Source organism: Lissotriton vulgaris, chromosome 2_1, assembly GCF_964263255.1.
Source record: "Lissotriton vulgaris chromosome 2_1, aLisVul1.2, whole genome shotgun sequence".
NCBI classification, from domain to species: domain Eukaryota; kingdom Metazoa; phylum Chordata; class Amphibia; order Caudata; family Salamandridae; genus Lissotriton; species Lissotriton vulgaris.
In genome coordinates, this window is record NC_141687.1 from 1,755,274,298 (window position 1) to 1,755,293,443 (window position 19,146).

The 19,146-nt window shown below is 42.6% G+C and overlaps 1 protein-coding gene across 1 annotated transcript in view; it reads right to left on the reverse strand.

The window, feature by feature from the left end:
- LOC147733239 (malignant fibrous histiocytoma-amplified sequence 1 homolog) overlaps positions 1-19,146 on the reverse strand; it is a 196,805-nt gene that overhangs the window by 76,271 nt on the left and 101,388 nt on the right. The window contains exon 4 of the mRNA XM_086957801.1: positions 450-636. Within this exon, the coding sequence (XP_086813927.1) occupies positions 450-636 (187 nt within the window). The remainder of the gene's footprint in view (positions 1-449; positions 637-19,146) is intronic.

Genomic DNA, 19,146 nt, shown 5'->3' on the forward strand with positions numbered 1-19,146 from the left:
TAGGTAGTATCTATCTGGTCTCACTACCAGTAAAACTGAATAAGGTACTAGTAAGATATGACTGGGTACCTACTCTATAGCAGTCAATAGACCAGCTGCAACCAGCTACCTTTTATGGGAAAAATAAAGGGACCCAGATAGAGCACTCAGGTTGATAATAACATCAATACATTTCATAATAAAAAGAGGTGATCCTGGAGACTTTTGTCTGGATATCATCTGCTCATCCTAGCCACTACCGTATATGAAGCGAAGGCCATGTCATCAAGGGTGGAAGAATCATAAAAAATGCACCTAGATAAATGAGGCCTGGATCTAGCTGGAATTAAAAAAATGTAGATGTAAAATATTTTGGCCAACTGAATCATAACAAAAATCCAAGATCTTGAAGTATTAAAGCAATGGAATTTGGGTGAAATCAATCATCAATAAAAGCAGCCCATGCTTACCATGTGCAGCTGTATCGTCACTCTCTGCGACTTTGGCAACAGCAGTTTCTACTTTTCGGTAGATATGGGGTAGCACTTTGATGACATTCGGGAAAAGGTCTTCATCTTTTACGAGTTGAAGCATCACACTTTGAAGTTTTTCTATATCCTGGTAGTCTGTGCCGTCCAGGGGAAGCAGGTCCAAAACCTGAAACAAGTATGAGGGAGTGAAGGGCGATTAGAAATTTAAATAAAATGCTGCAGGAAGAAATATTCTGATCCACTGCATCAAATTAAGGGATCGCAGTAGCAGTGCAGAGCTAAAGAATACCAATGACCTCAATGGGCTGTATTACAGAATCAATGAAAACACAATGGGCCCGATTCACAGAACTAACTTAAGGCAAAAGCCTAAACTTACTACTACTAAGCTGAGAAAAATCCTAATTTTAAGACTTTCGATATTCACAGAAGGCATTTAGGAGTCCTAAAGTTAGGAGTCCTAACTTTACTACTACTAAATTGAAAAAAATCCTAATTTTAAGACTTTCGGTATTCACAGAAGGCATTTAGGAGTCCAAAAGTTAGGAGTCCTAACTTTACTACTACTAAATTGAGAAAAATCCTAACTTTAGGACTTTCGGTATTCACAGAAGGCATTTAGGAGTCCTAAAGTTAGGACTCCTAACTTCTGTGAATACCGAAATGAGTAAGTGTCTTCTGTGAATACCAAAATGAGTAAGTGCCTTCTGTGAATACGAAAATGGTAGTAAGTTTAGGATTTTGTCTTAAGTTAGTTCTGTGAATCGGGCCCATTGATATTAGTTAAAATTAATATCTATCTTAATGAATGCTATAATAAAGGAACTCTTTTATGGGAGTTTACTTTATTGCTTGGTAGCAGTCAAATGCCTCAGGAGTGGATACAAACACTACAAATTGCAATTGAAATGCTAGCAAATTCAAAATGCTGAGAATAAATAAAAGAGAAATATTTAATTGGCTAAAGGAGCTTCCTGCAGTTATTCAGAAGTAAATCCATATGGTAAATCGGATAGTGTCCCTAATGTATCACAGTTTTCTTGGTATCAGTGTTAAAAACCTCTGCTTTCTGGGGTGTCCCATAATTAAATTGAGATGCAATAGCTTTGACTGTGGTTAAAAAAACAACTCCAAAGTATTTGAATACATGTGTATACGTATGAATTCTGCCTTAATGTCACAATAAAAGGCCTCAAAGAAGGCATGTAACTGTGGCAAACTCATGCACACTGCCATAGATTTCCTGTGCTCTGATTGACACTCATGATACATACTAACGTGGAGCTACTTATGTTTAAGTTTTTGTTCTGGATGCAAGTGGGTCTCATTATTGAACAGACTGTTTATTGTGTTTGTAAGGTACCCGTGCGCTGCAACACTCACACAGATCTTCCAGCATGTTCAGTAAGACTATTTCTTACTGACCCTTTTAGCTTTAGAAACCCCTTAAGTTAAAATGCTAGGATGTGATATCCAACAACAATATCTTAGCATATTACACTCATCTAAATGACCAACCCACCATTCAAGGAATAATCTTCCCCTATCCATTAATGAATAATGATCTTGCCTGTTGTATCTCAGAAATGAACCCTGTATATACCACAGTTCCTCAGGTTGTATCCCAGAAAGAACCCTGTATATACAACAAATCCTCAGGGCATCACGACCAAAGAGGATTTGTCAAAATTTAATTGCCACAACTTGATTAAGGGTCCCAGGTAGGCGGTTTTGTGTCACAACTGGAGAACACTCGAGGGCTAGTGTGTTTCCTACTGCCATGCACATGCCAAATTAAAAGCTACAGCTCTTTTTTTCACATTGGCTCTACATGATGAAGGGGGACAGAAAGCCAGCAGAATGTCAAATAGGAGAGTTAGAGGTGTGCCTTTATGGGAGGGGAACCAACCAACTTACCACCAGGATGGACTGAGCGCATAACCCCCAGGTGCCTATTTGATCACCTCGGCTGACGCAGAGCTTTGTATTTCCATGCCCTAGCCCCTTCAGAAGCTCACCTCTATATTTTTCACACAGAAGGTTCATGCTGAATGGGGAGAATGTGGAGAGTGTTGCAAGAGGTGGTGCCTGTGTTGAAGGGGCTTTTACCCACCCACCCATTGACCCATTGCCTGGTTTGGACACCTGCCCCCTTACTCCTACTCACTGCCGGAATCATGTTTTGAAGCTCGCTAAATGAGCTGCGGACAGGTCAGCAAAGAGAGCTATTCAACCCCTCTCACATTGATGCAATCATCGAACGCATCGTATCATCATTTTTAAGGATCCCATAAGTGCTATTATGTACTCCCCTGTTACTTAGTCTCAGCTAGCCACTGTTCCTGTGACTGCTCCCATCAACATAAAAAAAGAAATAATAACCTAACGGGTCAGTTTCTAACGCACAAGATAACCCCATTTCTTGAACCTTATTGGGACCTGATATGCAAAACACTTGATCGCAAGCTGTACCATCAGTTTCGGGTGGGAACCTTGCCGATCAAGTCTTTCACTGCAAAGTGGGCAACAAACTCAAGCAACAAATGCCCCTTTTGTCCTGATCAGGTAGAAAGTCTGGGCCACATATTCTTTGCATGTCCTGCTTATCGATCGCCCAGACTAAAATGGCTGAAACCAATCTGTAAAACACTCAACTGTGGGGGTAGCCACGCAGCCCTGCTCAAATTGAGAGATTTACGCACTGCTACATCAGTGATTTGTGTTGCAAAATTTTTGGGTTGGCTATGGCTCATCCGTGTAAAGAAACTGTAAACCGCTTTTTTATTAGTTTTAATGTTTACGTATTGTTGTACTCAATCTTTTATGTATTGGGGGATCCAATGTACAATGCTGTATACTGAAAATGTTTTTTAAAGATATATGCTGTCTTTTATGAATTTTTTATTCGAAATAAAGACTAATTGAACTGAACATAAAAAAAAATGCACTAATTCAGATAATTTACTTGAAAAAACTTTGGCGACTATGCTGTCTGACAAGGCTTGCATTTTTAGATATTCCCGCGTTGCTATAAATCAGCGACTTACTGAGCTGACATATCTATCTTCCCTAAACAATGTGTTGACTCTAAATACTGAGTTATTACTCTCTCTGAATTGTTAACTATTCTTATCATAATGTATCGAAATTGAGGCTAATGATTTGATTAGCAAATAATTTGGTAAATAGTACAATCTCCTAAATGTTGCTTAAAATTTGATTCTGCTGAATATGTTTCCTCACATTTTCCCTATTTTCCCTATGGGTATGGGTTATGCTATGTTATGGTATGCTATGCTATGGTTAATTGTATAACGTACAACTCACCCAATGCTACGTTATACTATCTTATGCCATGCTGTAGTTATTAGTTTAGTGCACAACTCACTCAGGAGGTTTTCCTGGTGCTGAAGCGGGAGCTGTTTGGGACAAGCCAGGGTCGTCGCTAGGTGCTTCACCAGGTATTCAATTTCTTGGAGAGTTCCAGGACCTGAGGAGGAGGCTTTGATGTGCAGGGGAAGAATAATTCAGGGCTGCCAGATCTGGTTATGCGTATGTAGGGGTATGTGCGACCATCAACAGGAGTCGGGCTGAGCGGAGGTGGTGGTTAGATTTGTAGAATTTTATGCAGTTGTTGGCGTATTTGGGTCTGATAATGTGTGTTAGGCTTTGTATGTGTGAGTGAGGAGTTTGAAAAGTACTTGCTTGTGGACTTGGGGTCAGTGGATCTCCTTGAGTTGAGTGGTGATGTGATTACGGGGAGGTTGAGATTTAGACTGTGTTTTGACAGTCTGGAGTATTCTGGTCAGTTGAATGTTATTTCCAGCATTAAGTATATTGCCGTAGTTCATCTTGCTAGTGATGAGGGCTGGGGTGACAGCCCTGCAAGTGTTGGTGAGGAACCATTCTTGAGCATCTTCAGTCCACGGAAGCAGGAGATGGAGACTGTTGATTACTATTGCAAGGTTTGCTGAATGGATTGCAGGAAGGGGTGTAGGTGTGAGTTCGGTAGGCACTAGGTGGAGTCGCAGATCAAAGTGTCTTTGCTTAACATTACTACTTCCACTTGTGTTTGTTGAGGTACTTGGTTTTCATCATTCCGTCGACTTCAGTCATGGAGGTGGAGAAATTTGTTGGGTGTTTTCCGTCTTGTCGGAGTGGGAGAGTACAAGCTGGGTGTCGTCAGCATAGAATATGATGTTGATTCCATAAGCTCAGATAAGGCTGGCGAGTGGGGTGATGTTGGCGTTGATAAGAGTGGGCTGAAGAATCCCTGTGGAACTCGGCATATGAGGGAGGCAGCATCTAAGATGAAGGGATCTAGGTTGACAGACTGGGTGTGACTTGTCAAGAAGGAACAAATCCAGCAAAGTGCAGAACCTTGGATGCTCGCTTCCTGCGGGTGCTGGATAAGGATGGAGTGGGAGACAGTTCTGAACCTCTGACCATGAACAACTTGATGCTGTCCATGGTGGTCATGAGGGCAGTCTCCATACTGTGGCTAGGACTAAATCCGGATTGAGTGGTGTTGAGGAGGTGATTGTCATTGAGGAGGGTGTCTAGGTGTTTGTTTATCAACCTTTCCATTACTTTTGTCAGCTAGGGTAGCAGGTACATCAGCTGGTAGTTTCTTGAGGAGTGGGAGTACTGTGCGTGTTTTCAGGGATCAAGGTAGGTGGTTGTGATGACTGAGTCATTTAAGATCAGAGTGAGGGGTGCATTCATATTGTTCAGTCCATTGATGAAGACATGAACGCGGGGTCCGAGAGTTCTCCGGTGTATGTGGACTGCATATTTGTTGAAGTTTCTTGAGTGGTGATGGTGGGCCAGGTGGTCAGGAGTGCTGCAATGGTGGAAAGGCTTAGTTGTGGCTCGAAGTTTTCGTAGATGCTGGTGATCATGTTGCTGAAGAATAGGGATAGCTGGATGCAAAGTTCCTGAGAAGGGGTTTCTCTGGAGGAGCTTGCTGCCAGAGAGGTGAAGTATTTCACTATGGCAAGGTATTCCTTGCAGCTGTTGGTGCTGCGCATGATGTGGTCGGTGGGTGCGGAGCATTCGGTGCTCTGAATTTTTGATGGTAGTGCCTGACAGTGGATTTGTAAGGTCTTTCTGACTTTATTCCATCTGCGTTACAGTTCCTTGCAGTGGTGTTTGGTGAGCCTGAGCTCTTCCATGTACCAGTGTGGTTGCAGTCTGGTTCTCGTGGCTTTGTTGGTTTTGGGAGGAGCCAGGGAATCTGTGCAGGCTGCGATCCAGGTGTTGAAGTTGGAGATGGATTTGGGGAGGTTGTTGTTGTTGTGAGGCCGTTAGGGTAGGAATTCAAAATACCAGGATGCTTCTGAGATCTTGTTGAAGTCCTCTTGTGAAGATTTGGTGATGGTGTCTCTGTGGTGTGGGATTGAATGAGTATGTGGTTGGATCAGGTGATTGGTGTGGGCTTTTCTACTGTAATGTTGCTGAAGCTGATGAAGATGGGGTCCAGTAGGTGTCTGATGGCAAGTGTGGGGCCTTCTACTCACTTGGTGAGCCAAGGTTGGGCAAATCCTCAAGGAGGTTGGTCGTGCTGAGATTGGTCAGGTCCTCTAGGTGATAGTTCAGGTCGCCGAGGAGGATGAAGGTGATACAGTGGGACTCCAGAAATAAATTCTAAACCACCATGGCCATTTCTCCAAAACCTCAGAAACACGCATGGCATTCAACAGTGGGGCCCATTACACTGCATACTTACTCTGTTCATTTAATTCAGCTCCAAGATTTGGCCAACAACCCAGGAGTCCTACTATAACATTGGCGGAGTGTCTAAACCTATTTAACTATTTATTATTTATACCTGCAATTTAAAACATTTTACCATAGTTTCTTTAAACACCTTTTTATTCAGACACACCACCATAATGGCAATGGATCTGCTAGAACGAAAACTAGGCGTAGGAAAAACCAAAGACCAGCTTTTACTTCTCCATTTATCTAATTTTTATTCAAAGCAAAATTTTAGTATGTTCGACATTTAGGCATTTCTTTATTTCTTTATTCAATAAGAATCTTTAACTTTATTTAAAAAAATGATCATTTATTTTAAAGCTCAGAAATAGACATTTGTTTTAAAGTTCAGTAAAGTTTAGCAAAGAACAAATAGTTCCAAATTCATTCTCTCCTAACATCCCTAGCTAACACCCTCATCTTATCCTAACAGACCTGCAAAGAAAAAATAATCAGTCGGAATATAAAGTTCTTACATCCAAGAATCGATCTTCAGTCTGGCAGCACTTCCAGAGGAAATCGAAAGAGCGACCCCTTCTAAGCAAAATCAGGGGTTTTTATACACTATTTTCTAGCTTAGGCTATCTAAAAAACATTACCAATTTGAGTTCTGATTGGACAAATTTGGGGTAGATGAGCGCTTCCTCATCATTACAGCATGTTTTTCACGATGAATCAGCAGAAAAATAAAGGTTCTTTGTTTAAGACAGTTCGTGGCCTAGGCGCATCCTGCACTTGAAACATGCGCTAACTTTCTCAGGCTCTGAGCATTACATCGTCCATGCTTGGCACCCATCCTAGGTTCCGGGGTAAGGTGTCCTTGAACTTCCCATCCAAGCACAGTCAGCTCACTCGCGCTGGCAGAGTTTTAGATGTACATGGGAGACCAATACTCGCTCGCAGTGACTCAAAGCAGCCATTTTCATACTAGGCCTCGTAGGCCACATTTTGGAACTATCATAGAAACAAACACAAATTCATGTTAAGTATGGTATTGAAACCCTTCTGTTTACCTCCCACCATTCTAATATTTCCCTATTAGTTGTTACCTAGCAAATAAGTCAAATAAATGCGTTTTATACTTACATATCCAGCGACTTTTTAGCACAAAACGTGTACAATAAGCACATTTAAATTGTGTTTGTCTATAATTAAGCTGTGCATTAATTCACATCACAATAACAACACATATTAGCTCATTTTATGGCATCATGCTAGCAACATTAGTTCTCCCCATATGTTCGTGAATGCATATTACTCTAAGGTTGGTTATTCATGCACATCACATCATTAGTAAATGCTAATGTTATGGGACATTGACTTCGAGAGGGGTATACAACATTTTTGCATTTACCACCTCGCTCCATCAATTCCCTCATCTGGTGATCCTATCACCAAATATCTCTCAAAATTTTGGAAAATTTAGCAGAACATGTTTCAAGTTCTTCATTTTAGTATGATCTATACTCTAGTATCCTTCCCCTTTAGTTCTTTAAAATGTTTATCTCTGACTTCTTCCATCTCTATTTCATTCTTTTCTCTTTCTCTTGCTTTTCTTTCTTGAATTATCTTTGTTATTGATTTTCTAAAATTTCTTCTACTTTTGCATATACAACATAATCTTATCAGAAAAATCACTATTACTATAATTGTTATCGGTATTAGTATTTTACCGACTATAGAACTACCTATTTCCTGAAACCAATGCTTAATTGCTGTAAGACTTCTACCTAATTTCTCAAGAACACCTTCAACCTCCAGTGGTTCAATCAATCAACCAATCAATCAATCAATCAATCAATCAATCAAGGCATTTATAAAGCGCACTACTCACCCGGAGGGTCTCAAGGCGCTAGGGGGGGGGGGGGGGTCCGCTACTGCTCAAACAGCCAGGTCTTGAGCTGCTTCCTGAAGGCGAGGTGGTCCTGGGTCAGGCGGAGGTGGGTCGGGAGGGAGTTCCAGGTCTTGGCGGCGAGGTAGGAGAAGGAGAAGGACCTTCCCCCTGTGGTGGCTCTTCAGGTGCAGGGGACGGTGGCGAGGGCGTGGCCGGTCGATCGAAGCTGGTGTTTGGGAACGTAGAAGTTGAGGCGGTTGTTGAGGTATCCTGGGCCTTGGTTGTGTAGGGCTTTGTGTGCGTGGGTGAGGAGGCGGAAGGTGATTCTCTTGTTGACCGGGAGCCAGTGCAGGTCTTTCAGGTGTCTGGAGATGTGGTTGCGACGGGGGATGTCCAGGATGAGTCTTGCTGAGGCATTCTGGATCTGCTGGAGTCTCTTCTGGAGTTTGGCGGTGGTTCCGGCGTAGAGGGAGTTGCCGTAGTCCAGACGGCTGGTGACGAGGGCCTGGGTGACCGTCTTCCTTGTCTCGGTGGGGATCCACCGGACGATCTTACGTAGCATGCGCAGGATGTTGAAGCACGACGAGGAGACGGCGTTGACTTGTCTGGTCATGGAGAGGGAGGAGTCCAGGATGAAGCCCAGGTTCATCCTGGTTAAATCTCTTTATGTAAATTTGTAATGTTTGTAATATACCTTTCTAAATTTTGACTTTTATCTGGAATATAAATACAACAATGTTGCACTTTCAATATTCCACAGACTCCTTCTTCTTTTGCTAAGAGTATACCAAGGGCAAGTCGCTTTTGCATTACCATTGCTCTCATGGCAACCATTTCAGTATCAACCATCAGGAAACCTCCTGCAGTATCTGTTGACAATCGATCAACTATCATAGACAATTTTCGAATTATATTTGCATTGAATGAAATTCCCACTTCTGGTATCAGTGCTCCAAAAACATCACCTATTATCTCTAATGCACTCTCTCTTTTCTTTCTACTAAGAACGATGAGGATTCTCTGTTGTGGCCACGCCTTGTCCTGCCTTGCCGCGCCGGATTACGGAGGATCAGAGAGAGGAGCTGCTGAGAGACATGCGCAGACCTCTGAATCGAGCACAGAGGAGAGCTGAGGAGCGTTTGCGCCGCGTTTGTGCCGCAAAGCAAGCGCGGAACAGAAGAGCAGAGGAACGGACCCTACCCTGCTTTCTCCCTCGAGTTTTTCCCAAACTGAACCTGCGCAGACAACGTAACCCCCTCGCCCCAAGCCGGGAGACCCAGCAGGGTGTGACACGGCGGCTTGGTGGGTGCAAAGGAGGGGGCAGAGGAGCAGGAGCCCGAGTGTGCCTGCAGCGGGGGCGGAGTTTGGCGCAGTGCGCCTGAAGCAAGCAGCCGTGTTCTGGTGTGGTGGTGCATCGGCCAAAGGGAGGTGAACGTGGGGCTGACACAGGACAAATGAAGCACAGCCCACCCACTAACTTCGAGATACCCCTTTCAGGGGCAGGAGATGTCAAAAGGAGGCAGTCCCTGAGAAACAACACCTAACAGGGAAAAAGTGCAATTAAGGAGCATTTCCTTCAATTCTCGGCAATGCAGGCTGGCGGATAGCGGCACAACAGAGGTAAGTGAGTGGGTGTGCATGATTAAAAGCCAGAGTACATTAACAGTGTCTTCCTATTTTTAATATTTTCAGAAAGTAAGAACAAATAGGGGAGTGCTGCAGAGATAAGCCTGGAACTACTTTCCCCAGCATAATATAAGCGAAAGGACAATGCGACCAAAACAAAAGCAAAAACAACGGAAGGAAGCCCCTGAAGATAGCCCAGAGAACAGCGAGATATTGGCACAATCAAGGTCATGGGAAGAGAGCCACGAAAGTCAGGTCTCCCATAAAGACACTATTGAGGGGCGACGTAAAAAAAAAGAAAGGTAAAAGAGTAACTAAACAGGCCCGCAAGCCAAAAAGTGGTGTACTTCAATATCCAACACAAAAAAGATTACTGTAACTTCTAACCCCATAAAGGACTTTTAGGCAAATACTACAAAGTTCCAAATTCATCTGTAACAAATTTGGAAACAGAAGAGAATGAAGGACAGTTGAGAAGAGTAAGTCTTGAGTCTAGCTTCGTTTGGGGGGCACCTTCTAACCAAGTGCTATAGTGCCACAAGGGTAGAAACAACACAAAACAGCAGGACTCAGGAAGGATTGGGAGCCAAGTAACTCTAGAGGACTCGGACCTGCCAGCATCAAAAAAGATAGAAGATGAGTTGGCAGGAATCAAAGGGCAAATGCCTCTCATGTTAAGACCAGTAGGGTCCTCACAAACCATTGATCAAAGTATAGGATGTAAATTGGAAGAGCTATTAGATAATGTGTATATATCCAGGCGCCCAATGCTGGTAAAAAGGAGATGCGAACATGTAAGGGTCTCTGCTAAAGGCAGGGTAGGCTAAAAGCAGGCCCTACAGGTAGAGACAAAGGGAAATAGGAAGAAAAAGAAAGATGAAGGTAAGCTAAATGCCTCGGCCCGGTCCTTTGTACCTATCGGACCCTCGGCAACAGAAGATAGAAGAAATGCGCCGAATACACAAATGAAGAATCAGAGTAGAAGGGACCCAAAAGAGAAAGTTCTGAAAATCAACCCTGCAAAGCAGAGAATAATGCCATCATTAAAAAGCCAAATGCAGAACCCCCAGAGACATAGTAACCCGGTGGTAACCCCACAGCAACATGTGATAGTATCAGGGCCCTCAAGGAGGGAAGAGATCAGGCAGCCAAACCTAGAGTCCCCTGAGAAAGGAGGTGAGAGGGGGAATAATAAATGGGTATATTTAGAACCAGCACAAGCAGGCCAAAGGGGTAAGAAACCTAGGAAAATGAACCCCTTAAATAGGTCACTAGTTCTGTCAGTCTTCTCCAAATGTAGTAGTCTGAGTGGGATTGGATCAAAAGATTTGAGACAGGTGGGCTTTATAGTACAAACGGAAGGGAAGTTACAAAAGTACTACTATACTCGGATCTGGTAAAAATGGCAATCACAAAAGCAGCCAGGGAGATACTCCAAGGGGGAGTAAGGATGATCACAGAAAAAGATCTAAGGAGCGAATTACAACCTGGTCGGAACTTCTTAAAGTGCCATTCAGGTCTGGGGAGGAGACAAGTGAGGATACAAAAGAATAATGAAGAAGAAGGATAGCCAACTGAACATAGTGATAAATAACACTGTAAAAGAGGACTCATGTGGTAACTGGAGCCAAGGTAGCTACCTAGGAGAGCCCTCTGAGAGATATTTGGATGGAATGGGGGAAGCTGGTGGCCTAAGCGAGATAGAATAGGAGGGGGGGTCCCGCATAATGTAGGCAATGAGTTAAAACAAGAATACATAAAGAATCAAGTAAATAAAGTAGCAATTGCCTGCCTACAAGAGACCTAGGCATGCGGTGAAACCCCTAGCTTCGAGGGCTACCATCAATTAAATCGAATGGCAAGAGGCAAAGATTTGGCCATCCGTCGGGGGGAATTATGACACTCATTTCAACAAAAATATAAAAAAATGTAGCACTGATACTAGTAAAATGTAAATGCTACTGGCTTGCAGGCTAAATCATCTGACACTGGACAAGACATGTGAAATGATAACTGTGATAAATGTCTATATGCAGTGGGACAATATGGGTGAATATGTAATTGAGATGGGGAATTTCAAACAGGATATAGACGCCATATTAGAAATGTATGTCTCAGATGTATTGTTAATTGTGGGGGATTTTAATCACAAGTTGTACCCAATGAAGGCGGACCGCTGGTATACAGAACTGTTAGATACTTATGGAATTAACTATGCTAGTTTTCCAGTACGTGATCCTTCGAAACCGGATCTGGATTTGGTGCATTTTTTAGGGGAAAAGGGCCTCTTTTGCTTAAACGGCAGGTTTAAAACAGAATGCCTGGCAAAGAAGACCTTTAAAAAGGGCTCAAAAAATTCCCCAATAGACTACGTCTTTATGTTAGCCTGGAATTTCCCATTAGTATGGGAATTTAAGGTACATCAAAGTGATAGTAGTGACCATAACCAGCTTCAATTGATGATAAAAGGGGGAAGGTTGGAACCCATAGAAAAGGCGATCCCACAAGAGGTGAATCCCCCAAAACGAGTGACAACAAGACTAACAGATGAGTACCAGGAAAAGTTAAAGTCATTCCAACTAAAAGTTGAATTAGTAAACTTTGAGAGGGAAAACTTAGAATGGGATAAGGAGAAAATAGCCCAAGTAGTCCAGTGCCTTTGGATAGAACTAAAAAAGGATAGTAGAAAAGGGACAATAAACCGGGCTAGCCGCCTGAAATGGTTTTCGATGGATTGCCAAAATAAAAAAAGAGTGATGACAGAAGCTAGAAGGCAAAAGAAAGAGTTTAACCAAGAGAGACAAAACTATATCACGAAATTGAAAGTAGAGCTCAAAAAGTTGGTCTCTGACGCAAAAAGGGCCTATAAAGAGAAATGCTGGGGGGAGCTGTTAGAGTCAATTGAGGCTAAGAATTTGAGGCAGTTCTGGAAACTGATAAAATCAGCATTGGCCCCCCCAGCTGGAGAGATGATATGCGTCGTAAGTGAGGCAGCCTGGGATAAATATTTAAGGGAACTGTATGTAGCCCGAATATCCTCAGGAGATGTAGTATCTCAAGGTTGGCAGGAAATTTCAGAAGAATTCAAAATAGACTTTACGGAAGAGCGAGTAGAAGAAACGATTAAGAAGCTGAACCTAACCCGGGCCGCTGGTCCGGATAATCTCCCAGCGATAATATTTAAGTTTCAAACAAAGTGGTGGGCAAGATTTCTTTCTCAACTGTTTCAAGTAATTTTAACAGAAGGTAAAATGCCATCAAATTGGAAGGGTGCAATAATCAGACCAATCCACAAAAAAGGCAGTAGGGAGGAACCTCAAAACTATAGATTGATAAACCTTTTAGATATAGGGGAAAAGGTATTCTCAAAATTAGTCTTAAGTAGGCTAAACGACTGGGTTGAGGAGTATTCAATAGTACCCATTGAACAGGGAGGTTTCAGAGAGGGACATTCCACAATAGACCACTGTTTCTCTCTATGGGCAATGGCAAGGAAGTCAACGGAACAGAACGGAAAACTCTGTTGCTGCTTCGTTGACTTCCGAGCCGCCTTCGACTCAGTTGACCGGGACTGCCTCTGGTAAACACTAATTAATAAAAACATCCCAAGAGACCTGCTGTCTATATTAAAAGAATTACACCGATGCAACTGGGCTCAAGTAATTAGGGACACCGAGGGGTCATTAACACCAAAAATCCCCATCGAAAACAGTTTGAGACATGGCTGTGTTCTGGCCCCGCAGCTATTTTCCATATTTTTATCCGATCTACCAGATTACCTTGAAGTGGAGGGAAGTGCTAGCCCAAGAATGAATGGCAAAAAGGTGCTGTGTCTTCTATACACGGACGACCTCGTAATAGTTGACCAAACAGAAATAGGCCTTCAAAGGAAGTTGAACTCTTTTAATGAATATTGCGCAAAGAATTTTTTAAAGGTAAACTTAGACAAGACTAAAATTCTATGCTTTGGGAATAGAGCGACCAAGTTTAAGTGTTTTTTAGGTGATCTTAACCCCTTCCATGCTCATGACGGAACGGTTCCTTCATGAGCGTAAGGTGGCCTGTGCTTATGACGGAACCATTCCGTCATGATTCCATAGGCCCAATGGAACGTTCAGCACCGGAGCAAAATCCGCGCAGCACAGAAGGGGTTAAATTAGAATCCGTAAATGAATACCGCTACCTAGGGGTATGGTTTGACAAAAACTCAGGGGGTGATTACGATTGCGGTGAATCTGCATACTCCGGGCCGGCGGAAGCCACCGCCGGCCCGGAATATGCGGATTCACCGCGGCGGACACACAAATGACCCCCAGCCAGATTAGGACGGCTGGGGGGTCATTTTTACGTCTGCCGCTTTTCCGCAGCAGTCGCCTTCCGACCACCTCGGAAAAGCTCTAACATGGCTGGCAGTGTCTATCAGACACCGCCAGCCATATTAGGATTTGAATTTTGTAATGCCTTTCCGCGGCGGCAATGCCGCCACGAAAAGGCATACAGACTTTTCTTTGGGGGCCCGTTGCGGGCCCCCGGGTGAAGGGGGGGTGCAGGTACCCCCCGGCATTTGCATGCACAAAGCGGCAGGCACCGCGCGGTGCCTGCCGCTTTGTGCATGCAAATGCACTGATTGCATTTTTAACATTGCGGTGGTTGCTGCTTCAAGTAGCACCCGCCGCAATGTTAAACATACAGGATGTGACCGGCAGCGTGGCGGTCACATCCTAACTTGTACAGAGGGACCGCCGCTGCCCCTGCGGACGGCCCCTCCTCCTCTGGGGTGGCGGATGGACGCAGGGCCGTTCGCCATCCTAATAGGGCCAAAAATTGGCAGACACACCTAAAAGCCCAAAAAGCGAAGGCACAAACATCAATCGCTGGCTTAAAAATGTTTAATCGTGACTATGGGGATAAGTCTCATCGACCTTTACTAAAAGCCTTCAGTGCAATGATACCACCGCAAGTACTCTATGGAGCAGAGATCCTTTATTTGAGCGGTAAGGGAGTCTGGGACCAAGAGGAAGGAAAATGTCTGAAAAATGTCTTATCCCTGCCCCCATAAGCAATGGTGCAAGCAATAAGAACAGAACTAGGAACAACGGCTTTGGAGGTACAAGCACAAGTAGCAGTGATTAGATTCTGGAAACACCTTGAAAACGAAAAAGGACAAAAAGTTGTGTAATGGTGTCGCAAAGAGATACAATTAAGTAATTTAAACTGGGCAAACACTACCAAGAAGAGAATGGTATAGGCATGCGAGAACATAAAAGTGGCCATATGCCAAGATTCCCTAAAAGTAGAGTGCACAAAAAAAGAACTAAAATTTAATGGACAAGAAGTCACTAGAAGCGCGGATAGGGAATACCTTGGTAAGAAAACATCAGTAGGGTTCATGATTAATTCATGGGCAAAAGAAAACTGTTTCCCTTACCTGGATACCCTACCAAACCCGTGGTTTAGACAAGAGATCCTAAGGTTGCGCATTGGGATTAACCCATGGCTAATAAGTAAAGAAATTAAAACCAAAATGCTGGATCCCAATGGGTGTTGTAAATGTAGGCTGGGTACAAAAGGGGATTCAGTGCACATTCTATTGGACTGTATAAACATCTTAGATCTGCGTAAAATCTGGCTGCGCCCTATATTTGTAAAATATGGTATAAGAACTCGGGTGCAAGCGATTGAGCTCATCACAGAATTGCCTAGTATCGACATTGCAATTGCTTTAGGGAAGTTCATAAAGGTATACAGAGATTCATAAGAAGTCAAGAATAATATTTTAAAACTTTATAACGAATGAATTTAAATCTTATATAGAAGAATTGGTCGGTTTTATTGACCCATATAGGGTAAGGATTTTACTAAAGAAACGATTGTATGAGCATCCATTTCTAATGGTCATGTAACTAGGGGGAGATTATTTTATAAATTGCGGTAGAACATTTTAATGTGTATTTAGTCCTTGTCATGCAGGGGAATATTTAAAAAAAATTATTATTAACTGTTTTGTATTTGTTTAAAGATTACGATCTAAATAAACATACTTTTTGACTTGACTGATATGTCACACCTTCTGACACTGCTGCAGGCAGTTTTACACAAACATAGCAATCATCAACATTCATGGTGTTGATATACTCAAGCAATAGCTTTGAAAATGTATTTTGTGAAAAATCACTGATAGACCTATCCTGATGCAACTCTGGCTTATACACATGAGTCTCATGAACTTCTACTTTCTCATTTGGCTTATTCAAACTCACAATTGATTTTAATTTGGTTAAATTATCCTGGAAAGGAATAACAATAGCTAAAATTATCCATAATATTATCAATAATCCCATACAAATGGAACAACATGTACACCATTTTCTGAAAATAGAACACTGATTATTAGTAGGCATTTTCCCTCACACATATTTCTTCGACCTTGTGTCACCTATAGATTCCACAATATCAGTCCACTAACACAATTTCTTTGTGTCAATTCTTTTCTAATCTATATTATGAGTTATTTCTCTAACAAGTTTTCTTCGACCTTATGTCAACTCCGACCTCTTCTATATATACAATATCCGTCTCACAGGACTACAGGTTTTTACTTAATATCATATATTTTGAATACCAATTAAATTTTTCTCTTAAGCTGACTTCTTTTACTCACTTTTCCCTATTGTTTTTGGGCAGTACAAGCTTTCTTGACTACTACTGACTTCAGCAATGGGTGGTAAGACTATATAAGTCCACTCAGGCGACTTGTATTTCTGATTTGGTCGTCTTACTCTTTTTGGCCTTTGAACAACTTCTATTTTCTTTCCCAGTGTGTCTCTCTGGCTAGTGATCTCATTCACTTGTTCTTCTGCCTCTTTTGCTTTATTCACAAGTTTGAATCTCAGTCCACCAGTTTCTTTAGGCCAATTATCTCCCTTACGGATTCTCTTGTTCTTTGGCTCTATTGTGTTATGTTCCACTCTCCAAGCTCTTTTCCTTGGACTTTTTCTTATTACAATTTCATCTGAACTGTCATCAGTTTCACTTTCAGTATCTTCAATTGTATCATTGAATATGATCTTTACAATGTCTTTTTCTTCATCGGATTCAGCTTTCTTTTCTGTTACTCTGTTAGGACCACCTTCATAACTGGTACTTGGAATCTAATTTTTTTCGTGAGTCACTTCCTCTTCTCCAGTTTCAGGATTTCCGTTCCTGCCATCAGAGTTTCCAGATTTCTCTTCAGCTTTTTCCACTTCAATGACTTTGTCTTCACTTGCTTTTGCATCTTTACTGGTGTCTGTCTTTACCGATTCTCGACCTTGAAGTTGATCTTCGGAATTTGGTATCTCCACAATCTCCCTTTCACTTTCACCTTCAGACGCAGAACTGGCATCTGATACTTCCAGATGTCGACGTTCCTGTCGATCTTCAGTATCTGGATTCTCTTCTGATTCAGCTTCAGAGTCAGTTGTACTTTCATCGTCGTATGGGTATTCAGGTGCAGGCACACGGATGGTGTGGCTGGCATGCACCCACCTCTTCAATCCAGCACACTTGACTGCAGTAGTACTGACCAAGATTACCTGTCGTGGCATCTGCCACCGAGGTACCAAACAGTTTCTTCTGCGATGTACTTTCACTCAAACCCAGTCTGCAGGGACTAGATCATGAGCTGGATTTTTCTCTTTAGAATTTGACTCAGTTCCCACCTGGTGGAGCACAAAAGTTACCACATCAGACAGATTTTTGCAGTAGTCCAATATGATATCATCATTTATCGTTAGCAATGTGTTAACAGGTACATAAGCTTGTCTCATCCACTCCCCGCTAAATGTCTACATAAAATAAATCACATCATCATCCCAATATGGACAAAAATAATAAACGCCTCCCTATCACAAGGAATCCTTCCAGACTGCTTAAAAACGGGACAAGTGATCCCAATCATTAAGAAGCCAACAGCGGACCCAGCTGATCCAAACAACTTTCGCCCTGTTACCAATATTCCACTAATGGCCAAACTAATAGAGAAATGCGTACAAAACCAACTGAGCCAGCACATCGCGAATTTTAGGCTGCTGGACGACTGTCAATCGGGATCCAGAACTGGACACAGCACGGAAACAGCAATCCTACATATTGTCGACGACGCAGTACAGGCCCTTGACCGCAATAGGATGTGTCTACTAGTCCTTCTTGATCTGTCATCGGCATTCGACGCGGTCAACCATGAAAAACTGCTTGAAAGACTTCACAACAGGATGGGAATGTCAGGAACGGTGTTGAAATGGTTTGAATCCTTCCTGCATAACAGATCACAAAGATTTTGGGTCAACCAGACACTCTCCACAGCATGTCCGAATTCATTTGGAGTCCTCCAAGGATCGACACTATCACCCTCACTTTTTAACTTGTACGTCGAACCTTTGACAGAAATCCTCCGAAACGCTAACACATCCTATCACATGTACGCGGATGACACGCAAGTGTACATCAAGATAGAATCCCTGGAAGACATCAAGTTAATGAATGGGTCATTAAAAATGACATTAAGTTGGCTGACAAGTAATCACCTGAAGCTCAATGCACAAAAACCGGAATTCCTTTTAATTTCATCTCCAAAGAAGTATTCAGAGGCGGAAGAATGGATCAGAATGATCACAGCGTTAAACTGCACCCCTACGTTAGTTGACACAGCGAAATCATTAGGAATCACTTTAGACAAGAACCTAGACATGAAAGCTCACATCAACTCAATGGCGAAGAATGCCCGCTTTCATTTGAACTACCTAAGGAAAGTGAAACCATTCATCTCACCGGCAGACCTAAAACTAGCAATACAATCATTAGTAATCTCAAGGATTGAATACGGCTGTATAACCCTAGCAGGACTACCAAAAGTCTCCACGGCTCCGCTGAAAGCATGCCTCAATGCGGCAGCAAGACTCATTACTGGATCGAGGAAATTCGACCATATCTCCTGCATCTAAAAGCATTAAATTGGCTACCATACGAAGCCAGAATCCAATTCAAAATGGCATGTGTCACCCACAAAGCTATTCATTACAAAACTCCGAGATACCTAGCCCAGAAGATTAAGCTGTCAGGAGGAGGCAGACCAGTAAGGAACGCCAATCTGCTGATGCTAAAACCACCTATATTCAGGAAAAAGAAAACATACGACAGAGCTTTCACAGGGGCAGCCCCAGAATATGGAACTCGCTCCCTCCAACTATCAGAAAAATTACAAATACGATAACATTCAAAAGGGAAACTAAGATCATCCTAATGAGTAAGTTCCTGACTTAAGAAAGATATGATCTCGCCGTCACCACGAAAACTGGAGGAGATTGACTTCCCTGAATCGGGATGAAGAATAGTTAAATAATGGGCGATGCTGAACATGATGTACGGGAATATTGACTATACCATACAAATCTTGGCACAGATGCCAGGAGTTTCCTG